The following is a 21,303-nucleotide window of genomic DNA, read 5'->3' as shown; positions in this document are numbered from 1 at the left end:
CACGTCTACATGGGGATGACAGTGTGACAGTAAGGAGAAAACATTTAGCCATTCAGAGTTCAGTAAATATGCCTGGAACGGTACATGTTTAACCACCAGGGGTGCAAGACAACATCAGACGATGGACACTTGCTTCAGAAATCATTATTATATTGGTTAGAAGTGGCATAGCAACAGCATTTTTACTTCCAGAGCACATAACAACAGTTCATAACAGCAGTTCATAACAGCAGTTCATAACAACAGTTCATAACAACAGTTCATAACAGTTCATAACAACAGTTCATAACAGCAGTTCATAACAGCAGTTCATAACAACAGTTCATAACAACAGTTCATAAAAACAATTTATAACAGTTCATAACAACAGTTCATAACAGACATATAAAAGATGTTTTTACTTCCAGAGCACATAACAACAGTTCATAACAGCAGTTCATAACAACAGTTCATAACAACAGTTCATAACAACAGTTCATAACAGCAGTTCATAACAACAGTTCATAACAACAGTTCATAACAGCAGTTCATAACAACAGTTCATAACAACAGTTCATAACAACAATTTATAATAGTTCATAACAACAGTTCATAACAGACATATAAAATATGTTTGTTTTTAAGTGTATTTAATGTGAGTTAGGCCAGTTGACCTGATGTGGTACAATACACCACAAAGCTTTAAAACATGTGCAGCCTGTTGGAACAGTTCCATGGGCATTTACGGATGACCGTGGTGATAGCAGAATGCAGAAATGTGTTGTTTGTTGTATTACAGTACGCTATTAAATAATCATTAGGCCCTTCAGGAGGCTGAAAAGATTTGGCATGGGTCCTCAGATCCTCAAAAAGTTCTACAGCTGCACCATCGAGAGCATCATGACTGGTTGCATCACTGCCTGGTACGGCAACTGCTCGGCCTCCGACTGCAAGGCGCTACAGAGGGTGGTGCGTATGGCCCAGTACATCACTAGGGTCAAGCTTCCTGCCATCCAGGACCTCTACACCAGGCGGTGTCAGAGGCAGGCCCTAAAAATTGTCAAAAACTCCAGCCACCAAAGTCATAGACGGTTCTCTCTGCTTCCGCACGGCAAGCTGTACAGGAGCGCCAGTCTAGGTCCAAGAGGCTTCTTAACAGCTTCTACCCACAAGCCATAAGACTCCTGAACAGGTAATCAAATGGCTACCCAGACTATTTTCACCCCCCATGTACTTTTTGCTCCATAAAGTTTTCCTGACACCCAAAAGTACTTGTTACATTTTGAATGCTTAGCAGGCCAGGAAAATTGTCCAATTCACACACTTATCAAGAGAACATCCCTGGTCATCCCTGCTGCCTCTGATCTGGTGGACTCACTAAACACAAATGCTTCATTTGTAAATGATGTCGGCGTGTTGGAGTGTGCCTCTGGGTATCCTTACATTTATAAAACAAGAAAATCATGCTGTCCGGTTTGCTTAATATAAGGAATTTGAAATGATTTAAACTTTTACTTTTGATACTTCAGTATATTTAAAATCAAATACTTTAAGACTTTTACTCAAGTAGTATTTTACTGGGTGACTTTCACTTTTACTTGAGTCATTTCTATTAGGGTATCTTTACTTTTACTCAAGTATGAAAATTGGGTACTTTGTCAATTACCTCAATTACCTCGACTAACCTGTGCCCCCGCACATTGTCTCTGTACTGGTACCCCCTGTTTATAGCCTCCACATTGACTCGGTACCGGTACCCCCTGTATATAGCCTCCACATTGACTCTGTACCGGTACCCCCTGTTTATAGCCTCCACATTGACTCTGTACCGGTACCCCCTGTATATAGCCTCCACATTGACTCTGTACCGGTACCCCCCTGTATATAGCCTCCACATTGACTCTGTACCGGTACCCCTTGTATATAGCCTCCACATTGACTCTGTACCGGTACCCCCTGTATATAGCCTCCACATTGACTCGGTACCGGTACCCCCTGTATATAGCCTCCACATTGACTCTGTACCGGTACCCCCTGTTTATAGCCTCCACATTGACTCTGTACCGGTACCCCCTGTATATAGCCTCCACATTGACTCTGTACCGGTACCCCCCCTGTATATAGCCTCCACATTGACTCTGTACCGGTACCCCTTGTATATAGCCTCCACATTGACTCTGTACCGGTACCCCCTGTATATAGCCTCCACATTGACTCTGTACCGGTACCCCCTGTATATAGCCTCCACATTGACTCTGTACCGGTACCCCCTGTATATAGCCTCCACATTGACTCTGTACCGGTACCCCCTGTATATAGCCTCCACATTGACTCTGTACCGGTACCCCCTGTATATAGCCTCCACATTGACTCTGTACCGGTACCCCCTGTATATAGCCTCCACATTGACTCTGTACCGGTACCCCCTGTATATAGCCTCCACATTGACTCTGTACCAGTACCCCCTGTATATAGCCTCCACATTGACTCTGTACCGGTACCCCCTGTATATAGCCTCCACATTGACTCGGTACCGGTACCCCCTGTATATAGCCTCCACATTGACTCTGTACCGTAACACCCTGTATATAGCCTCCACACTGACCCGTTACCGGTACCCCCTGTATATAGCCTCCACATTGACTCTGTACCGGTACCCCCTGTATATAGCCTCCACATTGACTCTGTACCGGTACCCCCTGTATATAGCCTCCACATTGACTCTGTACCGTAACACCCTGTATATAGCCTCCACATTGACTCTGTACCGTAACACCCTGTATATAGCCTCCACACTGACTCGTTACCGGTACCCCCTGTATATAGCCTCCACATTGACTCTGTACCGTAACACCCTGTACATAGCCTCCACATTGACTCTGTACCGTAACACCCTGTATATAGCCTCCACAATGACTCTGTACCGTAACACCCTGTATATAGCCTCCACATTGACTCTGTACCAGTACCCCCTGTATATAGTCTCCACATTGACTCTGTACCGGTACCCCCTGTATATAGCCTCCACATTGACTCTGTACCGGTACCCCCTGTACATAGCCTCCACATTGACTCTGTACCGTAACACCCTGTATATAGCCTCCACATTGACTCTGTACCGGTACCCCCTGTATATAGCCTCCACATTGTCTCTGTACCGGTACCCCCTGTATATAGCCTCCACATTGACTCTGTACCGGTACCCCCTGTATATAGTCTCCACATTGACTCTGTACCGTAACACCCTGTATATAGCCTCCACATTGACTCTGTACCGGTACCCCCTGTATATAGCCTCCACATTGACTCTGTACCGGTACCCCCTGTATATAGCCTCCACATTGACTCTGTACCGGTACCCCCTGTATATAGCCTCCACATTGACTCTGTACCGGTACCCCCTGTATATAGCCTCCACATTGACTATGTACCGGTACCCCCTGTATATAGCCTCCACATTGACTCTGTACCAGTACCCCCTGTATATAGTCTCCACATTGACTCTGTACCAGTACCCCCTGTATATAGCCTCCACATTGACTCTGGACCGGTACCCCCTGTATATAGCCTCCACATTGACTCTGTACCGTAACACCCTGTATATAGCCTCCACATTGACTCTGTTCCGTAACACCCTGTATATAGCCTCCACATTGACTCTGTACCGTAACACCCTGTATATAGCCTCCACATTGACTCTGTACCGTAACACCCTGTATATAGCCTCCACATTGACTCTGTACCGTAACACCCTGTATATAGCCTCCACACTGACTCGTTACCGGTACCCCCTGTATATAGCCTCCACATTGACTCTGTACCGTAACACCCTGTACATAGCCTCCACATTGACTCTGTACCGTAACACCCTGTATATAGCCTCCACAATGACTCTGTACCGTAACACCCTGTATATAGCCTCCACATTGACTCTGTACCAGTACCCCCTGTATATAGTCTCCACATTGACTCTGTACCGGTACCCCCTGTATATAGCCTCCACATTGACTCTGTACCGGTACCCCCTGTACATAGCCTCCACATTGACTCTGTACCGTAACACCCTGTATATAGCCTCCACATTGACTCTGTACCGGTACCCCCCTGTATATAGCCTCCACATTGTCTCTGTACCGGTACCCCCTGTATATAGCCTCCACATTGACTCTGTACCGGTACCCCCTGTATATAGTCTCCACATTGACTCTGTACCGTAACACCCTGTATATAGCCTCCACATTGACTCTGTACCGGTACCCCCTGTATATAGCCTCCACATTGACTCTGTACCGGTACCCCCTGTATATAGCCTCCACATTGACTCTGTACCGGTACCCCCTGTATATAGCCTCCACATTGACTATGTACCGGTACCCCCTGTATATAGCCTCCACATTGACTCTGTACCAGTACCCCCTGTATATAGTCTCCACATTGACTCTGTACCAGTACCCCCTGTATATAGCCTCCACATTGACTCTGGACCGGTACCCCCTGTATATAGCCTCCACATTGACTCTGTACCGTAACACCCTGTATATAGCCTCCACATTGACTCTGTTCCGTAACACCCTGTATATAGCCTCCACATTGACTCTGTACCGTAACACCCTGTATATAGCCTCCACATTGACTCTGTTCCGTAACACCCTGTATATAGCCTCGCTACTGTTATTTTACTGCTGCTCTTTAACTATTTGTTATTTTTATTCATTTTTTATATTTTTTTCTTAAAACTGCATTGTTGGTTAAGGGCTTTGTAAGTAAACATTTCACTGTTGTATTCGGCGCATGTGACACATAACATTTGATTTGATATCTGTACAACTGCTGATGTAAAAAGGGCTTTATAAAATAAATGTGATTGATTGATTGATTGATTGATTGATTGATTGATTGATTGATTGATTGGGAGCAGCAAAACAGTGAGCGGACATTCCCTTATTCCATTCACTGGATCATTCTACTGTCTAGTTCCTGTTATTACTTCCGTTGCGCGTAACAGAATGTCGACATGGCCAATAGTACTCACCATAATACAGCCCAAACACTGCAGCAGATCCAGTGAAAGCACCAAGGAACTGAGCGCTGACATAAACGGGGAACTTATAGAACTTGAGTTTTCCCAGGATCACCATGGCCAGGGAGACAGCAGGGTTCACATGGGCACCTGGGAGGGGTAAAAAGAGGCAGGTGATTCCCATATCTCCGATCCTCCTTCTCAAACCATAGCGGAGAAGAAGCTCCATCTCCTCTGGCCTTCATCTCCAACGGTGTGGAAGGTGGCCTAGCAATTAAGAGCATTGGGCCAGTAACTGAAAGGTCGCTGGTTTGTATCCCCGTGCCGGCAAGGGGGGAAAAAATATCGGCCATTCTGCCCTTGAACAAGGCAGTTAACCCCTAACAACTTCTCGCTGTGGATGTTGATTAAGGGCGACTCCCTGCACCTCTCTGCTCTGATTCAAAGGGTGTTAGGTTAAATACAGAAGACACATTTCAGTTGAATGCGTTCAGTTGTGCAACTGACTAGGTATCCACTTCCTGTTTTGAGAAGGAAGCAGAGAAAGGATGAAAAGAGCCAGTGACAGAGGGGAGGTTGGAAAGATGGCCGTCTACACTGTAAGGCCAAATCCCAAATCAAACCCCTAAGCCCTATGCACTTGTATGAGAGGATTTGATTGGTATGAAGCAATATGGTGAAACTCCCGTCTAACCTATCAGAGAGCAAGGTGGACCTATTAACAGATTGATTGCATGTGTCAAATCCTCTCAGATCTCCTCGAGTGCATAGAGTGTAGAGTTTAGGGGTCGATTTGGGACTGGTTCAGTGGATAGAAGTGTCTGCTAAGTGGTATATAATAGACCAGCTATGTTCCCTGTCTCTCTCTCTCTGCTAAGTGGTATATAATAGACCAGCTATGCTCCCTGTCTCTCTCTCTCTCTCTGCTAAGTGGTATATATTATCCCAGCTATGTTCCCTGTCTCTCTCTCTCTGCTAAGTGGTATATAATAGACCAGCTATGTTCCCTGTCTCTCTCTCTCTGCTAAGTGGTATATAATAGACCAGCTATGTTCCCTGTCTCTCTCTCTCTCTCGTGCTAAGTGGTATATAATAGACCAGCTATGCTCCCTGTCTCTCTCTCTCTCTCTGCTAAGTGGTATATAATAGACCAGCTATGTTCCCTGTCTCTCTCTCTCTGCTAAGTGGTATATAATAGACCAGCTATGTTCCCTGTCTCTCTCTCTCTCTCTGCTAAGTGGTATATAATAGACCAGCTATATTTCCTGTCTCTCTCTCTCTGCTAAGTGGTATATAATAGACCAGCTATATTTCCTGTCTCTCTCTCTCTGCTAAGTGGTATATAATAGACCAGCTATGTTCCCTGTCTCTCTCTCTCTGCTAAGTGGTATATAATAGACCAGCTATGTTCCCTGTCTCTCTCTCTCTCTCTCTGCTAAGTGGTATATAATAGACCAGCTATGTTCCCTGTCTCTCTCTCTCTGCTAAGTGGTATATAATAGACCAGCTATGTTCTCTGTCTCTCTCTCTCTGCTAAGTGGTATATAATAGACCAGCTATGTTCCCTGTCTCTCTCTCTCTCTCTGCTAAGTGGTATATAATAGACCAGCTATGTTCCCTGTCTCTCTCTCTCTCTCTGCTAAGTGGTATATAATAGACCAGCTATGTTCCCTGTCTCTCTCTCTCTCTCTGCTAAGTGGTATATAATAGACCAGCTATGTTCCATGTCTCTCTCTCTCTCTCTGCTAAGTGGTATATAATAGACCAGCTATGTTCCCTGTCTCTCTCTCTCTGCTAAGTGGTATATAATAGACCAGCTATGTTCTCTGTCTCTCTCTCTCTGCTAAGTGGTATATAATAGACCAGCTATGTTCCATGTCTCTCTCTCTCTCTCTGCTAAGTGGTATATAATAGACCAGCTATGTTCCCTGTCTCTCTCTCTCTGCTAAGTGGTATATAATAGACCAGCTATGTTCCCTGTCTCTCTCTCTCTGCTAAGTGGTATATAATAGACCAGCTATGTTCCCTGTCTCTCTCTCTCTGCTAAGTGGTATATAATAGACCAGCTATGTTCCCTGTCTCTCTCTCTCTCTCTGCTAAGTGGTATATAATAGACCAGCTATGTTCCCTGTCTCTCTCTCTCTCTCTGCTAAGTGGTATATAATAGACCAGCTATGTTCCCTGTCTCTCTCTCTCTCTCTGCTAAGTGGTATATAATAGACCAGCTATGTTCCCTGTCTCTCTCTCTCTGCTAAGTGGTATATAATAGACCAGCTATGTTCCCTGTCTCTCTCTCGCTGCTAAGTGGTATATAATAGACCAGCTATGTTCCCTGTCTCTCTCTCTCTCTCTGCTAAGTGGTATATAATAGACCAGCTATGTTCCCTGTCTCTCTCTCTCTGCTAAGTGGTATATAATAGACCAGCTATGTTCCCTGTCTCTCTCTCTCTGCTAAGTGGTATATAATAGACCAGCTATGTTCCCTGTCTCTCTCTCTCTGCTAAGTGGTATATAATAGACCAGCTATGTTCCCTGTCTCTCTCTCTCTGCTAAGTGGTATATAATAGACCAGCTATGTTCCCTGTCTCTCTCTCTCTCTCTGCTAAGTGGTATATAATAGACCAGCTATGTTCCCTGTCTCTCTCTCTCTGCTAAGTGGTATATAATAGACCAGCTATGTTCCCTGTCTCTCTCTCTCTGCTAAGTGGTATATAATAGACCAGCTATGTTCCCTCTCTCTCTCTCTCTGCTAAGTGGTATATAATAGACCAGCTATGTTCCCTGTCTCTCTCTCTCTGTTAAGTGTTATATAATAGACCAGCTATGTTCCCTGTCTCTCTCTCTCTGCTAAGTGGTATATAATAGACCAGCTATGTTCCCTGTCTCTCTCTCTCTCTCTGCTAAGTGGTATATAATAGACCAGCTATGCTCCCTGCCTCTCTTCACAATATTTAAAATGCTTGGGCATGAGCTTTAAACCTGCATGATATCACTGTTGTGAATTATTTGTTGTATTCACTATCAGCCTAGCAGTGTGTTGAAGCTGGGATAGGTCTCTCTCATAGAAAGGCCTCAGTCTGAGGTCAATGGAGTTCGGAGGTCATTTACTGCCCGAGGTTATAAACAACGTCGATGGGTTCTGAAACTTCGACAGGGCTAGTTGTGATAAATGTAAATCAATCGGCAGTTCAGATTCATTGGTTCAGGATTGGAGCACTGGCACGTTCTGCATGGATCTAGGGCGTGATGTGTCAACGTGACTGTTGATGAGGGTGCAGGAGGATGTATTGTTACAAAAATGATGTTTACATTACGTTTACATTTTTTTTGTCATTTAGCACAGTGTTCCCCAACCCTGGTCCTCCAGTAACCCCAACAGTGTTCCCCAACCCTGGTCCTCCAGTACGCCCAACAGTGTTCCCCAACCCTGGTCCTCCAGTACGCCCAACAGTGTTCCCCAACCCTGGTCCTCCAGTACGCCCAACAGTGTTCCCCAACGTACTGGAGGACCAGGGTTGAGGAACACTGTTGGGCGTACTGGAGGACCAGGGTTGGGGAACACTGTTGGGCGTACTGGAGGACCAGGGTTGGGGAACACTGTTGGGCGTACTGGAGGACCAGGTTTGGGGAACACTGTTGGGCGTACTGGAGGACCAGGGTTGAGGAACACTGTTGAGGGTACTGGAGGACCAGGGTTGGGAAACCCTGGAAACCCTGATTTAGCAGATGCTCTTATCCAGAGTGTAGAAGTTGTAGTACGTACATTTTTCCTCAATAAAGTAGTTATCATCTCAGCCAATGCTACAGATAAAAGATCTTTGAGCCAGTTTGCTACAGAAGGAAAATAATCCTGCAGCAACAGGAAATGTGAATTATTATGTGGATTATAATTCATGGACATTTTTTTGTAGGGGTTGATACAATTTTCTATAGGGCAAATGAAATCTGACATCTTTAAGTGTAAAATAGGAACTTTAGAAGCCTTTTTAAACCTCTACGGGATTGGTGTCCCTCCACCGAGATGGTTGAGCTAACGCGTGCTAACGTGATTAGCATGACTGTTGTAATTAACAACAAACTTTCCAAGACATAGACATGTCTTATACAGGCAGAAAGCTTAAATTCTTGTTAATCTAACTGCACTGTCCAATTTACAGTAGCCATTACAGTGAAATAATACCATGCTGTTGTTTGAGGAGAGTGCACAACAACAAAAAACTTTTATCACTGCAACTGGTTTGATACATTCACCTCTGAAGGTAAATAATGTACTTACATTCAGTAATCTTGCTCTGATTTGTCATCCTGAGGGTTCCAGAGATCAAATGTAGCATAGTTTTGTTTGATAAAAATCCATTTTTATATTAAAATGTAACTGGGTTCTACAGTTTGAACCCCTGCTGTCTCTGTTTTTTTGTTTGTATCATCTTTTACCAGATCTAATGTGTTATATTCTCCTACATTAATTTCACATTTACACAAACTTCAAAGTGTTTCCTTTCAAATGGTACCGAGAATCTGCATATCCTTGCTTCGGGTCCTGAGCTACAGGCAGTTAGATTTGGGTATGTCATTTTATGTTAAAAAATGTATCTGTGGATTAATTGTCAGAGTCGAGGACCTTGTGCATTTCAGGTAGAATAACAACCCAATGTTTATTTCCCAGGACAAATTAGCTAGTAACAGCAAGCTAACTAGCTAAAATGCCATAAATATTTAATGCTTTTTGACCTGTCCTCAAATTAATATAATTGTTTCAGAGTTTGTTTTGATATTTCAACCTGCGTGTTCTGATCGCATCTGGTGTGGGTGAACAAAATCAACGTGCGCGGCGATGGCGCACGCGCACGTTACGGTCTGGTCAACATGTAATGCAGATAAAGCTCATATCTTTTCAAGTATGCATAATGCTGATAATGCACGTATGTTAAATACACGCTATCATCACATTTATGTTACTGTAGTACTATTGTAATTAAGATGGCATCCCCCGTCCCCATTGATTGAACTGAATAACAATATCCAATTTGAAGAGGAATTGATCGTAGAAAACTCCGGTTAATAACACCCACCATTCATTACATAACAGTGCATAACGTAGCGTGCACGTGCCTGCTTCATTCTCTCCATGTAGAAGAACAAGTGTGCACGTTGTATTCACAACACAACTGTTCGTTCTAAAGTCTATGTCTGATAGCTTTCCTGTGTTCTCGCCACTGTCTTATTTAACCGTTTATTGGATGAGCTCATCATTTCAATGCTAGACCTCTTTCATACGTTTACTAGAACATTGAACTCTGGCAAAGGCAATATTAAAAAGTCACTTTTTTTAACGCACTTCGTTGTAGTGTGATTATTATAGTGTGATTATTATAGTGTGATATGATAATTACCTGACACTCCACTGTAGTGTGATTATTATAGTGTGATTATTATAGTGTGATTATTATAGTGTGATATGATAATTACCTGACACTCCACTGTAGTGTGATTATTATAGTGTGATTATTATAGTGTGATTATTATAGTGAGATATAATTACCTGACACTCGACTCTAGTGTGATTATTATAGTGTGATTATTATAGTGTGATATAATTACCTGACACTCCACTGTAGTGTGATTATTATAGTGTGATTATTATAGTGTGATATAATTATCTGACACTCCACTGTAGTGTGATTATTATAGTGTGATTATTATAGTGTGATATGATAATTACCTGACACTCCACTGTAGTGTGATTATTATAGTGTGATTATTATAGTGTGATATAATTACCTGACACTCCTCCGGCCACGTACACTGCCATCATCAGTCCTACAGAGAAGCCTATGTGGATGGTGAGAGTCTCCCCCATGGCATTACGACTCAGGACCGTCTGAGCAACGGACCCAACGCCAAACAACTAACACAGGAGATGATGAGGGGGGCATTAATCACATTCAGTACACTACTATCAGTTACATTTAGTTTGTGTATAATTAGAATTCATTCTGATTACACTTTACTTCCTTTACTACTCGTTACTAACCCTAACGTGAATTTAATCATAACCCTAACCCTGATTTATTCATAACCCTAATTTAATCATAACCCTAATTTAATCATAAGCCTAACCCTGATTTATTCATAACCCTAATTTATTCATAACCCTAATTTAATCATAACCCTAACCCTGATTTATTCATAACCTTAATTTATTCAGAACCCTAATTTAATCATAACCCTAACCCTAATTTATTCATAACCCTCATTTATTCATAACCCTAATTTAATCATAACCCTAACCCTGATTTATTCATAACCCTAAATTAATCATAACCCTAACCCTAATTTATTCATAACCCTAATTTATTCATAAGAAATGATGTTAATTTTTTTTATGTAATTGCTCAATAAGATCACTCATATTGAGAGGTTAAATAGGTAGCCCTTCTAAGGCAATTTCTCACCAAAAACACCTATTGAATATGAAGCCAGCGGAACTTACAACCAAGATAAAAGTCCCCAGGAACTCAGCCAGGAACTCCTTGAGTATCCCATGTTTCAGAGCATAGCGTTGCCTCATAGTTCTCCTGTGTTTTATCTCCATGTATCACCGTGCCAACAGAACTGACAGTTGTCCAACAGTCTCTGGAGCATTGTTAGACCCCCACCACCTCCCAGACCCTCCCACACCCTCCACCATCCTCCACCCCTACCAGACACTCCCACATCCTCCACCCCTACCAGACACTCCCACACCCTCCACCATCCTCCACCCCTACCAGACACTCCCACATCCTCCACCCCTACCAGACACTCCCACACCCTCCACCATCCTCCACCCCTACCAGACACTCCCACATCCTCCACCCCTACCAGACACTCCCACATCCTCCACCCCTACCGCTCTCAACCAACTCTATACGGCCATAAGCAAAGAAGAAAATGCTCACTCAGAAGCAGCGCTCCTAGTGGCCGGGGACTGTAATGCAGGCAAACTTAAATCAGTTTTACCAAATTTTTACCAGCATGTCACATGTGCAACCAGGGGAGGAAAAAATCCTAGACCACCTTTACTTCAAACACAGAGATGCGTACAAAGCTCTCCCTCGCCCTCCATTTGGCAAATCTGACCATAATTCTATTCTCCTGATTCCTGCTTACAATCAAAAACTAAAGCAGGAAGTACCAGTGACTCGCTCAATATGGAAGTGGTCAGATGACGCGGATGCTACACTACAGGACTGTTTTGCTGCACAGACTGGAATATGTTCTGGGATTCATCGGCATTGAGGAGGACACCACCTCAGCCACCTGCTTCATCAATAAAAGCATCGATGACGTCGTCCCCACATTGATTGTACGTACAGATCCCAACCAGAAGCCATGGATTACAGGCAACATCCGCATCGAGCTAAAGGCTAGAGCTGCCGCTTTCAAGGAGCGGGAGACAAATCCGGACACTTATAAGAAATCCCGCTATGCCCTCAGACAAACCATTAAACAAGCAAAGCGTCAATACAGGATTAAGATTGAATCCTACTACACCGACTCTGACGCTCGTCGGATGTGGCAGGGCTTGAAAACTATTACAGACTACAAAGGGAAACCCAGACGTGAGGTGTCCATTGACGCGAGCCTACCAGACGAGTTAAATGCCTTTTATGCTCGCTTTGAGGCAAGCATCACTGAAGCATGCACGAGAGCACCAGCTGTTCTGGATGACTGTGTGATAACGCTCTCGGTAGCCAATGTGAACAAAACCTTTAAACAGGTCAACATTCACAAAGCCGCTGGGCCAGACGGAATACCAGGACGTGTACTCAAAGCATGCGAGGGCCAACTGTCAAGTGTCTTCAATGACATTTTTCAACCTCTCCTTGACTGAGTCTGTAATACCTACATGTTTCAAACAGACCACCATAGTCCCTGTGCCCAAGGAAGCGAAGGCAAAATGCCTAAATGATTACCGCCCCGTGGCACTCACGTCTGTAGCCACAAAGTGCTTTGAAAGGCCGGTCATGGGTCACATCAACAGCATCCTCCCGGACACCCTAGACCCACTCCAATTCGCATACTGCCCCAACAGATCCACAGATGACACAATATCAATCGCACTCAACACTGCCCTTTCTCACCTGGACAAAAGGAACACCTATGTGAGAATGCTGTTTATTGACTACAGCTTAGCATTCAACACCATAGTGCCCACAAAGCTCATCACTAAGCTAAGGACCCTGGGACTAAACACCTCCCTCTGCAACTGGATCCTGGACTTCCTGACGGGCCGCCCCCAGGTGGTAAGGGTAGGTAACAACACATCTGCCACACTGATCCTTAACACTGGGGCTTCTCAGGGGTGGGTGCTTAGTCCCCTCCTGTACTCCCTGTTCACCCACGACTGCGTGGCCAAACACGACTTCCAACACCATCCTTAAGTTTGCTGACGACACAACAGTGGTAGACCTGCTCACCGACAAATGTAAAATGTAAATGAAACGGCCTACAGGGAGGACGTCAGAGAACTGGCAGTGTTGTGCCAGGACAACAACCTCTCCCTCAATGTGAGCAAAACTAAGGAGCTGATCGTGGACTACAGGAAAAGGCGGGCCGAACAGGCCCCCATTGACATCGACGGGGCTGTAATGGAGCGGGTCGAGAGTTTATGATACATTTATACTGACTATACACTCACAAGCTGCTGCTACTGTGTTTATATTTGGGCTCCTGAGTGGCGAGGCGGTCTAAGGCACTGCATCTCAGTGCAAGAGGTGTCACAAGTCACTACAGTCCTTGGTTCGAATCCAGGCTGTATCACATCTGGCCATGATTGGAAGTTCCATAGGGCGGAACACAATTGGCCCAGCGTCGTTAGGGTTTGGCCGGTGTAGGAAGTCATTGTAAATAAGAATTTATTCTTAACTGACTTGCCTAGTTGAATAAAATAATTTTAAATAAAGCCATATACCCTGATGCCTAGTCACATTAACCTTATACATACAGTGCATTTGGGAAGAATTCAGACTTTTCCCACATTTTATTACGTTACAGCCTTATTCTAAAATGGAAAAAATTAAATCCTTATCAATCTACACACAATACCTATAATGACAAAGTGAAAAACATGTTTTTTTTTGCATATATATATATATATAAACATAAGTATTCAGACCCTTTGCTATGAGACTTGAAATTGAGCTCAAGTGCATCCTGTTTCCATTGATCATCCAGGTTGTAAGGCAATAAAATAGGAAAAATGCCAAGAGGGGTGAATACTTTCACAAGCCGCTGTATCCCTGCAAAGTGGTAATCCTCTGAGACAGTCTGCTAAACCTGGCTGTTCCTGAATAACAGTCTTTATGAACCCGCCATAACAGAACCAGTAGGAAGTGAGAATACAGCCTGGTCCAACCAATGTGCTGGTTGTTCTCTGAACATCCTTCTGATGTCTGGTTTATATTTGTAAAAAAAAATAGTGAAGAAATAGTTCCTCAAGAAAGAAAAATGATTCACAAGCACTGGTGGTAATCTTAGTACAGTAAAACAACGTGTGTCTTCATTGAGTAGCCAAGCTATCGGTCAATCCACAGACATCTTGGATATCTCTGTTACAATCACATGCTTCTGAAACTTCACACAAGATACAACTAAGGTGATAAAAAATCAAGAGGATGTAGGCTGCTTCTCCATTCAATTAGAATTCTAAAAAAGTTACTAGTAAGACAGAGAGATTCAATATCTCCCAGATAAAAGCATAGTTTTGCAGGTCACAGCCTGTCTGAAAGCACAACATCCATTATCCACCTTTATGTTTGGATGTTCAGGGAATACAAGATAAATTATACTTTAAAAGGTTGATTTAAATTGGTAGATAAGTGATTTGGCGCAGCGTTCTAAGGCACTGCATCTCAGTTCTAGAGGCGTCTCTACCGATACCCTGGTTTGAATCCAGGCTGTATCACAACCGGCCGTGATTAGGGAATCCCATAGTGCGGTGCACAATTGGCCCAGTGAAATGTCTCCTATCTGGGGACAATATATTAAATAGATTTTTCCACAGTGAAATAGGTTATACATAGCTGTGCCATTATTCAGAATTCGTAATTCGCGTGTATGAAATTTGAAGCCCCAAGCGGCGAAACCTGCCGCGCTGAAAACATGCGCTTTATAATGTTTTGATTATATGACCAGGCTTTTATTTTACAATTTGTATCAGCAACGATCTGGAGCCATCCGTCAGTAATACCCACATACATGTATTTTAGCGATCATTTTGTACATGTAGCCTGTTGTAATCATTATGGAACTGTAGCAGGTTAAACGTGGAGCCTGGCGCACGGTTCACCACGACTGGACCGCTGTCATACAGTTCCACGATTAGTGACAATTAAAGTAGATTTATAGGACTATAGTTCAACCACTATTGGACACTTATTTTACACATTCCGATATTTCATGGATTGAATTTGAATATGACAACTTTCCGTATGAATCAAACCAGTGCACGTTTTATTCATCAATATCCAGTATTTCGTGAGTAGATAGATGCTCTCCAACACAATAGCCCTATTGGTATTTTATGTGCATGATATGCAGGGGCAAAAATCTGATATCAACTTTGGAGGATGTCAATTACATGAAATTTTCTCAAGAGCAATTCCTGAGGGGGACACCAAAAGTAGTGCTGTAACACATAGCCTACATTGTAATATGGTAAATGTATATTGAGGAACCAAAGAAATAAGGTGTTTGCCGTACTCCTCACTACCGGTACCCAAAACTACACAACTAATCACAACAGCAATACCATTGCCTTTAGCAAATCTTAGTTCAGTCACCAGTTTAAGTTGAGAGTGTGGGTATCCATGGCATTTTCCAATTATGTTCCTATTTTACAAGTCAAAAAAATTGAGAACCTTTCATAATGTTGCCAAACAAAGACTCAACAAACTTACCTGAGACTCCCTGTCTCTGCCAGTCTGTCCCTGCATATCTGTCCCCAACTCTGCTGTCTGTGTGCCATCGGTTGCCTGCTCTGCCTAATGACATCATTGTGAAACATTTCCATTAGAATTTAATTTCTTTCTTATGAACATTTTATCAACTAGTCTTTGAGATATTAGGCTACTAGGGTTCTTACTTTGCATCTTGGTGTACTGAAAAATACTGTGATGTCCGAATTTTTTCTGCCATTTTTCTACCTGGCTGGCTACACACACACACACACAGTGTGTAGGTTATTTACAGTAGGAGATGGGCTTCTATCATCTTATCTTCTATCATTCTATATGGGCTTCGATCTAAAAGGTAGCTAGCAAATGTGAAACGGATTGCAGTGACAAGAGTTGACAGCTGTATGAGTTCACCATTTACACAACATATGCTGCAAAATTTTTGTAATTTTAATAGTTTGTTTCATATTGGCTGGCTTCCAACAATAGCTGAATTTGCAAAGCTAGCGAGCACCAATTCCGTTTCAGTGGTGTTTGCTATAATCTTTGCTACCCGGGTTAAATAAAGGTGAAATAAAATAAATAAATAAAAGTTCCCTTGCGACAATTTAACTTTTGCAACGAGGCCATTAAATATATTTAAGACAATGGTAGAAGAGAGTGTAGTCATGTTCAGTTTGGACTTCAGTTTATCGCTAACCTTATCACAGGGACTTTGAAGCACTAACTTACATCATCAGCATGCTGATCTTGGAATAAATTGACGATAGCAAAGATTCCATCTTTGGCGACACCACATAAATGGAATAGGTACTAGCTAGCTTAATAGTTAATATTTGCGCGCTAGCTCTGCATATTCAGCTAGTGTGTGTGCGCGATTGACTGGATTAACCTCACGTCAGTTACGTTCATTGAGTGCCTTTCAGACAGTAGATACGACCCCTCTGTTACCTTGCCAACTAAGGAACTGGCAGTGGATCAAACCATTGTGAGGCAAAGGGTGGGGGGGTTGCAATCTTTTGAAACTTAAAAACGAGCTATTAAGTGTCTATAATCAGCACAATTGCTTTCATTGCGTTTTATTAATATTATTTAAATTACATAGTTATGTTTACAGTGATATATTGGGGGGGACAAATCATATTTTGGGATTTCCGTGCCTGATGATATGATGTTTGTTGTAGTGACTGACTAGGCCTAATTGTAAAAGTATGCCTCAACAGTGCCATGTTTGCTAAAGTGTATTATGCTGAGCACACATTTAGGCAGCCAGGACCACAGGCCGGGACCTCTCCGTAGGCCGGGACCACTCCGTAGGCCGGGACCACAGGCCGGGACCACAGGCCGGGACCTCTCCGTAGGCCGCCCTGTCGGTCTAGCTCTCACTGCAGTCCAGTGCCATGGACATCTTTGAAGTTTGGCCTCTAGTAATTTAGGAGGGCAACTTTATAAAGGCCTCCTCACAATGGCCTTATCATACAAGGCTCTATAAACAGATTTAAAGATACATGGGCTATTTTTGCGTTGATGATGTATGTATTGAAGTCAAGCGGTTCAACATTCAAATGCATTTTAATTGAACACATAGTGCAGCTTGGACAAGGAGACGGTCGGTGGAAGTCTGGCGCCACCAAGTGGACAATTATTTTAGTTCCCTTGTGGCATCAGTGGTGCTTCCAGAGATAGTTTATAAAAGATAAGATGTTACGTTAGTTTTATTATCTGCAAATTGTTTCTCCCACCCGTATTTGATAGATTATTATTCCAATTTATCTGTAAATCTGGTTTTAACTCAATAAGGATTTGTCTCGTTTCCGATTGGAGGAGGCTGGATGACCACGTGATTTCGGATCCTACCAATGTGTTACTTTGTAACAGTGAAAAGTGTATTTTCCCGACGTTGATCAAATCCCAATCTATGCAGCATGTTTTACCAGCATCATCTTTGATATCTGGTGTAAAGTTTACAGAGCTCATTTTGGTGTACCCGTTATCGGATTTGACGTGTCCGAGAACGGCACCTTCCTCCCGAAAGCATTGCGGTATCGCTTCTCGGCCTTTTGGCTAAGATCAAGTGTAGTATCTGTTCTTATCAGTTTAATATCTGATACGTCCCCTATCTGGGGACCATATATTAAATTGATTTTTGGAATAGGGAGATGGAATAGGGGCTTGCTCCGTCCACTCCACGCATCGACCTGGTATTGCAGTACCTCCAGGAACGGTGCACCCCCTGCCGTTGTGAATATAAACCGGATTAAGGTAACAGATGGTTTTTGTATTGGAATCATGTTGCTTATAGTGTATCATTGTCTGTCAATGATGCTTAGAAAGTGGAGGTCAAGTCAGTCACCCAATAAATCTAAACAAATTGTTTTTGACGCCTTTATGCCGTGTTTATGTGTATAAAATGATGTACAAAAATATAGATTTTTACATTTTTAGTCATTTAGCAGACGCTCTTATCCAGAGCGACTTACAGTAGTGAGTGCATACATTTCATGCATTTTTTTTTGTACTGGTCCCCCGTGGGAATCGAACCCACGACCCTGGCGTTGCAAACACCATGCTCTACCAACTGAGCCACACGGGACTAGATGATGCTGTTTTCAAAGGAAATGCAACAAAACTTCAAAAAGAAAAGGAGCTGTTTTCAAATGAAATGCAACAAAACATCTATTCTCTCTTGCTCTGGGAGTGCAGAGTCACCAGGGAAAAACCATCCTGTTAACTTGATCCGGTTTATATTCACAACGGCAGGGGGTGCACCGTTCCTGGAGGTACTGCAATACCAGGTCGATGCGTGGAGTGGACGGAGCAAGCCCCTATTCCATCTCCCTATTCCAAAAATCAATTTAATATATGGTCCCCAGATAGGGGACGTATCAGATATTAAACTGATAAGAACAGATACTACACTTGATCTTAGCCAAAAGGCCGAGAAGCGATACCGCAATGCTTTCGGGAGGAAGGTGCCGTTCTCGGACACGTCAAATCCGATAACGGGTACACCAAAATGAGCTCTGTAAACTTCACACCAGATATCAAAGATGATGCTGGTAAAACATGCTGCATAGATTGGGATTTGATCAACGTCGGGAAAATACACTTTTCACTGTTACAAAGTAACACATTGGTAGGATCCGAAATCACGTGGTCATCCACCCTCCTCCAATCGGAAACGAGACAAATCCTTATTGAGTTAAAACCAGATTTACAGATAAATTGGAATAATAATCTAGCAAATACGGGTGGGAGAAACAATTTGCAGATAATAAAACTAACGTAACATTTTATCTTTTATAAACTATCTCTGGAAGCACCACTGATGCCACAAGGGAACTAAAATAATTGTCCACTTGGTGGCGCCAGACTTCCACCGACCGTCTCCTTGTCCAAACTGTCCTGTGTGTTCAATTAAAACGCATTTGAATGTTGAACCACTTTAAAAAATATATTTAACTAGGCAAGTCAGTTAAGAACAAATTCTTATTTATAATGACGGCCTAGGAACAGTGGGTTAACTGCCTTGTTCAGGGGCAGAACGACAGATTTTTACCTCGTCAGCTCGGGGATTCAATCTAGCAACCTTTCAGTTACTAGTCCAACGCTCTAACCACTAGGCTACCTGCCGCCCCAGTTGACTTCAATACATACACCATCAACGCAAAAATAGCCTATGTATCTTTAAATCTGTCTATAGAGCCTTGTATGATAAGGCCATTGTGAGGAGGCCTTTATAAAGTTGCCCTCCTAAATTACTAGAGGCCAAACTTCAAAGATGTCCATGTGTAACAGTGTAGGTTCCGTCCCTCTCTTCGCCCCAACCTGGGCTCGAACCAGGGGCCCTCTGCACACATCAACAACTGACACCCCACGAAGCATCGTTACCCATCGCGCCACAAAAGCCTTGCAACGCAAGGGGAACAACCACTTCAAGTCTCAGAGCGAGTGACATCACCGATTGAAACGCTATTAGCGCGCACCACCGCTAATTAACTAGCCATTTCACATCGGTTACACATGGCACTGGACTGCAGTGAGAGCTAGACCGACAGGGCGGCCTACGGAGAGGTCCCGGCCTACGGAGTGGTCCCGGCCTGTGGTCCCGGCTGCCTAGAATAGGGGCTTGCTCCGTCCACTCCACGCATCGACCTGGTATTGCAGTACCTCCAGGAACGGTGCACCCCCTGCCGTTGTGAATAATAACCAGATCAAGTTAACAGGATGGTTATTATATTAGAATCATGATGGATATTACAGGTAATTAATCTCAATGTCAATGATAACCAGATAGTGTTAGTCGTCAGTCACCTATTATATTGACTATGACAGCTGATATGAATGGTGAGTTCAACATCAAATCAACGTTTATTCGTCACGTGCACAGGACAAAGGGTGTAAATGGTACAGTGAAATTATTACTTGTAAGCTCTCCTAAACAAAAATATCCACAAATATCTAAGTAATAAAGTTGTTTAATGAAAATAGTTATGATTGGAAATATATACACAATAACAATATACAGTATGAACTCTGAAATGTGCGTAAGTCATGTACTGTTAACTTTACCTGTATGAGTGGCAGTCCATGTTACCTGTATGAGTGGCAGTCCGTTATCTGTATGAGTGGCAGTCCATGTTATCTGTATGAGTGGCAGTCCATGTTACCTGTATGAGTGGCAGTCCATGTTACCTGTATGAGTGGCAGTCCACGTTATCTGTATGAGTGGCAGTCCATGTTATCTGTATGAGTGGCAGTACGTTATCTGTATGAGTGGCAGTCCATGTTATCTGTATGAGTGGCAGTCCATGTTATCTGTATGAGTGGCAGTCCATGTTATCTGTATGAGTGGCAGTCCATGTTACCTGTATGAGTGGCAGTCCATGTTATCTGTATGAGTGGCAGTCCATGTTATCTGTATGAGTGGCAGTCCATGTTACCTGTATGAGTGGCAGTCCATGTTATCTGTATGAGTGGCAGTCCATGTTATCTGTATGAGTGGCAGTCCATGTTATCTGTATGAGTGGCAGTCCATGTTATCTGTATGAGTGGCAGTTCATGTTATCTGTATGAGTGGCAGTTCATGTTATCTGTATGAGTGGCAGTCCGTTACCTGTATGAGTGGCAGTCCGTTATCTGTATGAGTGGCAGTCCGTTATCTGTATGAGTGGCAGTCCATGTTATCTGATGTATTTGTCTGAAGTCATTATTCAATAGGCTTTTTTTTTTTACACTAGAAGCTGTCAATCTCTGTATAAATATTTCTGTAATGCCAATATTGAAAGACATTTCAATTTGTGTGATGTTTTGTTGTCCTTTGTGCTGTTGTCTGTGCCCAATGTTTGCACCCTGTTTTGTGCT

General features: G+C 43.1%; 1 protein-coding gene and 2 non-coding genes across 3 annotated transcripts in view; 1 reads left to right on the top strand and 2 right to left on the bottom strand.

The window, feature by feature from the left end:
* Nucleotides 1-11,597, bottom strand: part of LOC106595008 (aquaporin-9-like) — a 15,602-nt gene extending 4,005 nt beyond the window's left edge. Inside the window, exons 1-4 of the mRNA XM_045688789.1 lie at nt 11,493-11,597; nt 10,781-10,907; nt 5,012-5,149; nt 1-5 (exon numbers count right to left, since the gene is read on the bottom strand). The exon at nt 1-5 is cut by the window's left edge and continues 114 nt beyond it. Coding sequence (XP_045544745.1) covers nt 1-5; nt 5,012-5,149; nt 10,781-10,907; nt 11,493-11,594 — 372 coding nt within the window. The 5' untranslated portion in view covers nt 11,595-11,597. The remainder of the gene's footprint in view (nt 6-5,011; nt 5,150-10,780; nt 10,908-11,492) is intronic.
* A 6,386-nt stretch (nt 11,598-17,983) lies between these two features.
* On the top strand, nt 17,984-18,174 carry LOC123724704 (U2 spliceosomal RNA). The gene has a single exon (XR_006757236.1). It is a non-coding gene; the product is annotated as a U2 spliceosomal RNA (small nuclear RNA).
* A 523-nt stretch (nt 18,175-18,697) lies between these two features.
* Nucleotides 18,698-18,888, bottom strand: LOC123724693 (U2 spliceosomal RNA). The gene has a single exon (XR_006757234.1). It is a non-coding gene; the product is annotated as a U2 spliceosomal RNA (small nuclear RNA).
* Nucleotides 18,889-21,303: the final 2,415 nt, after the last annotated feature.

Source organism: Salmo salar, chromosome ssa10, assembly GCF_905237065.1.
Source record: "Salmo salar chromosome ssa10, Ssal_v3.1, whole genome shotgun sequence".
NCBI lineage: Eukaryota > Metazoa > Chordata > Actinopteri > Salmoniformes > Salmonidae > Salmo > Salmo salar.
Note: the sequence above shows the minus strand (reverse complement) of the source record. Positions and strands in the feature narration are given on the sequence as shown.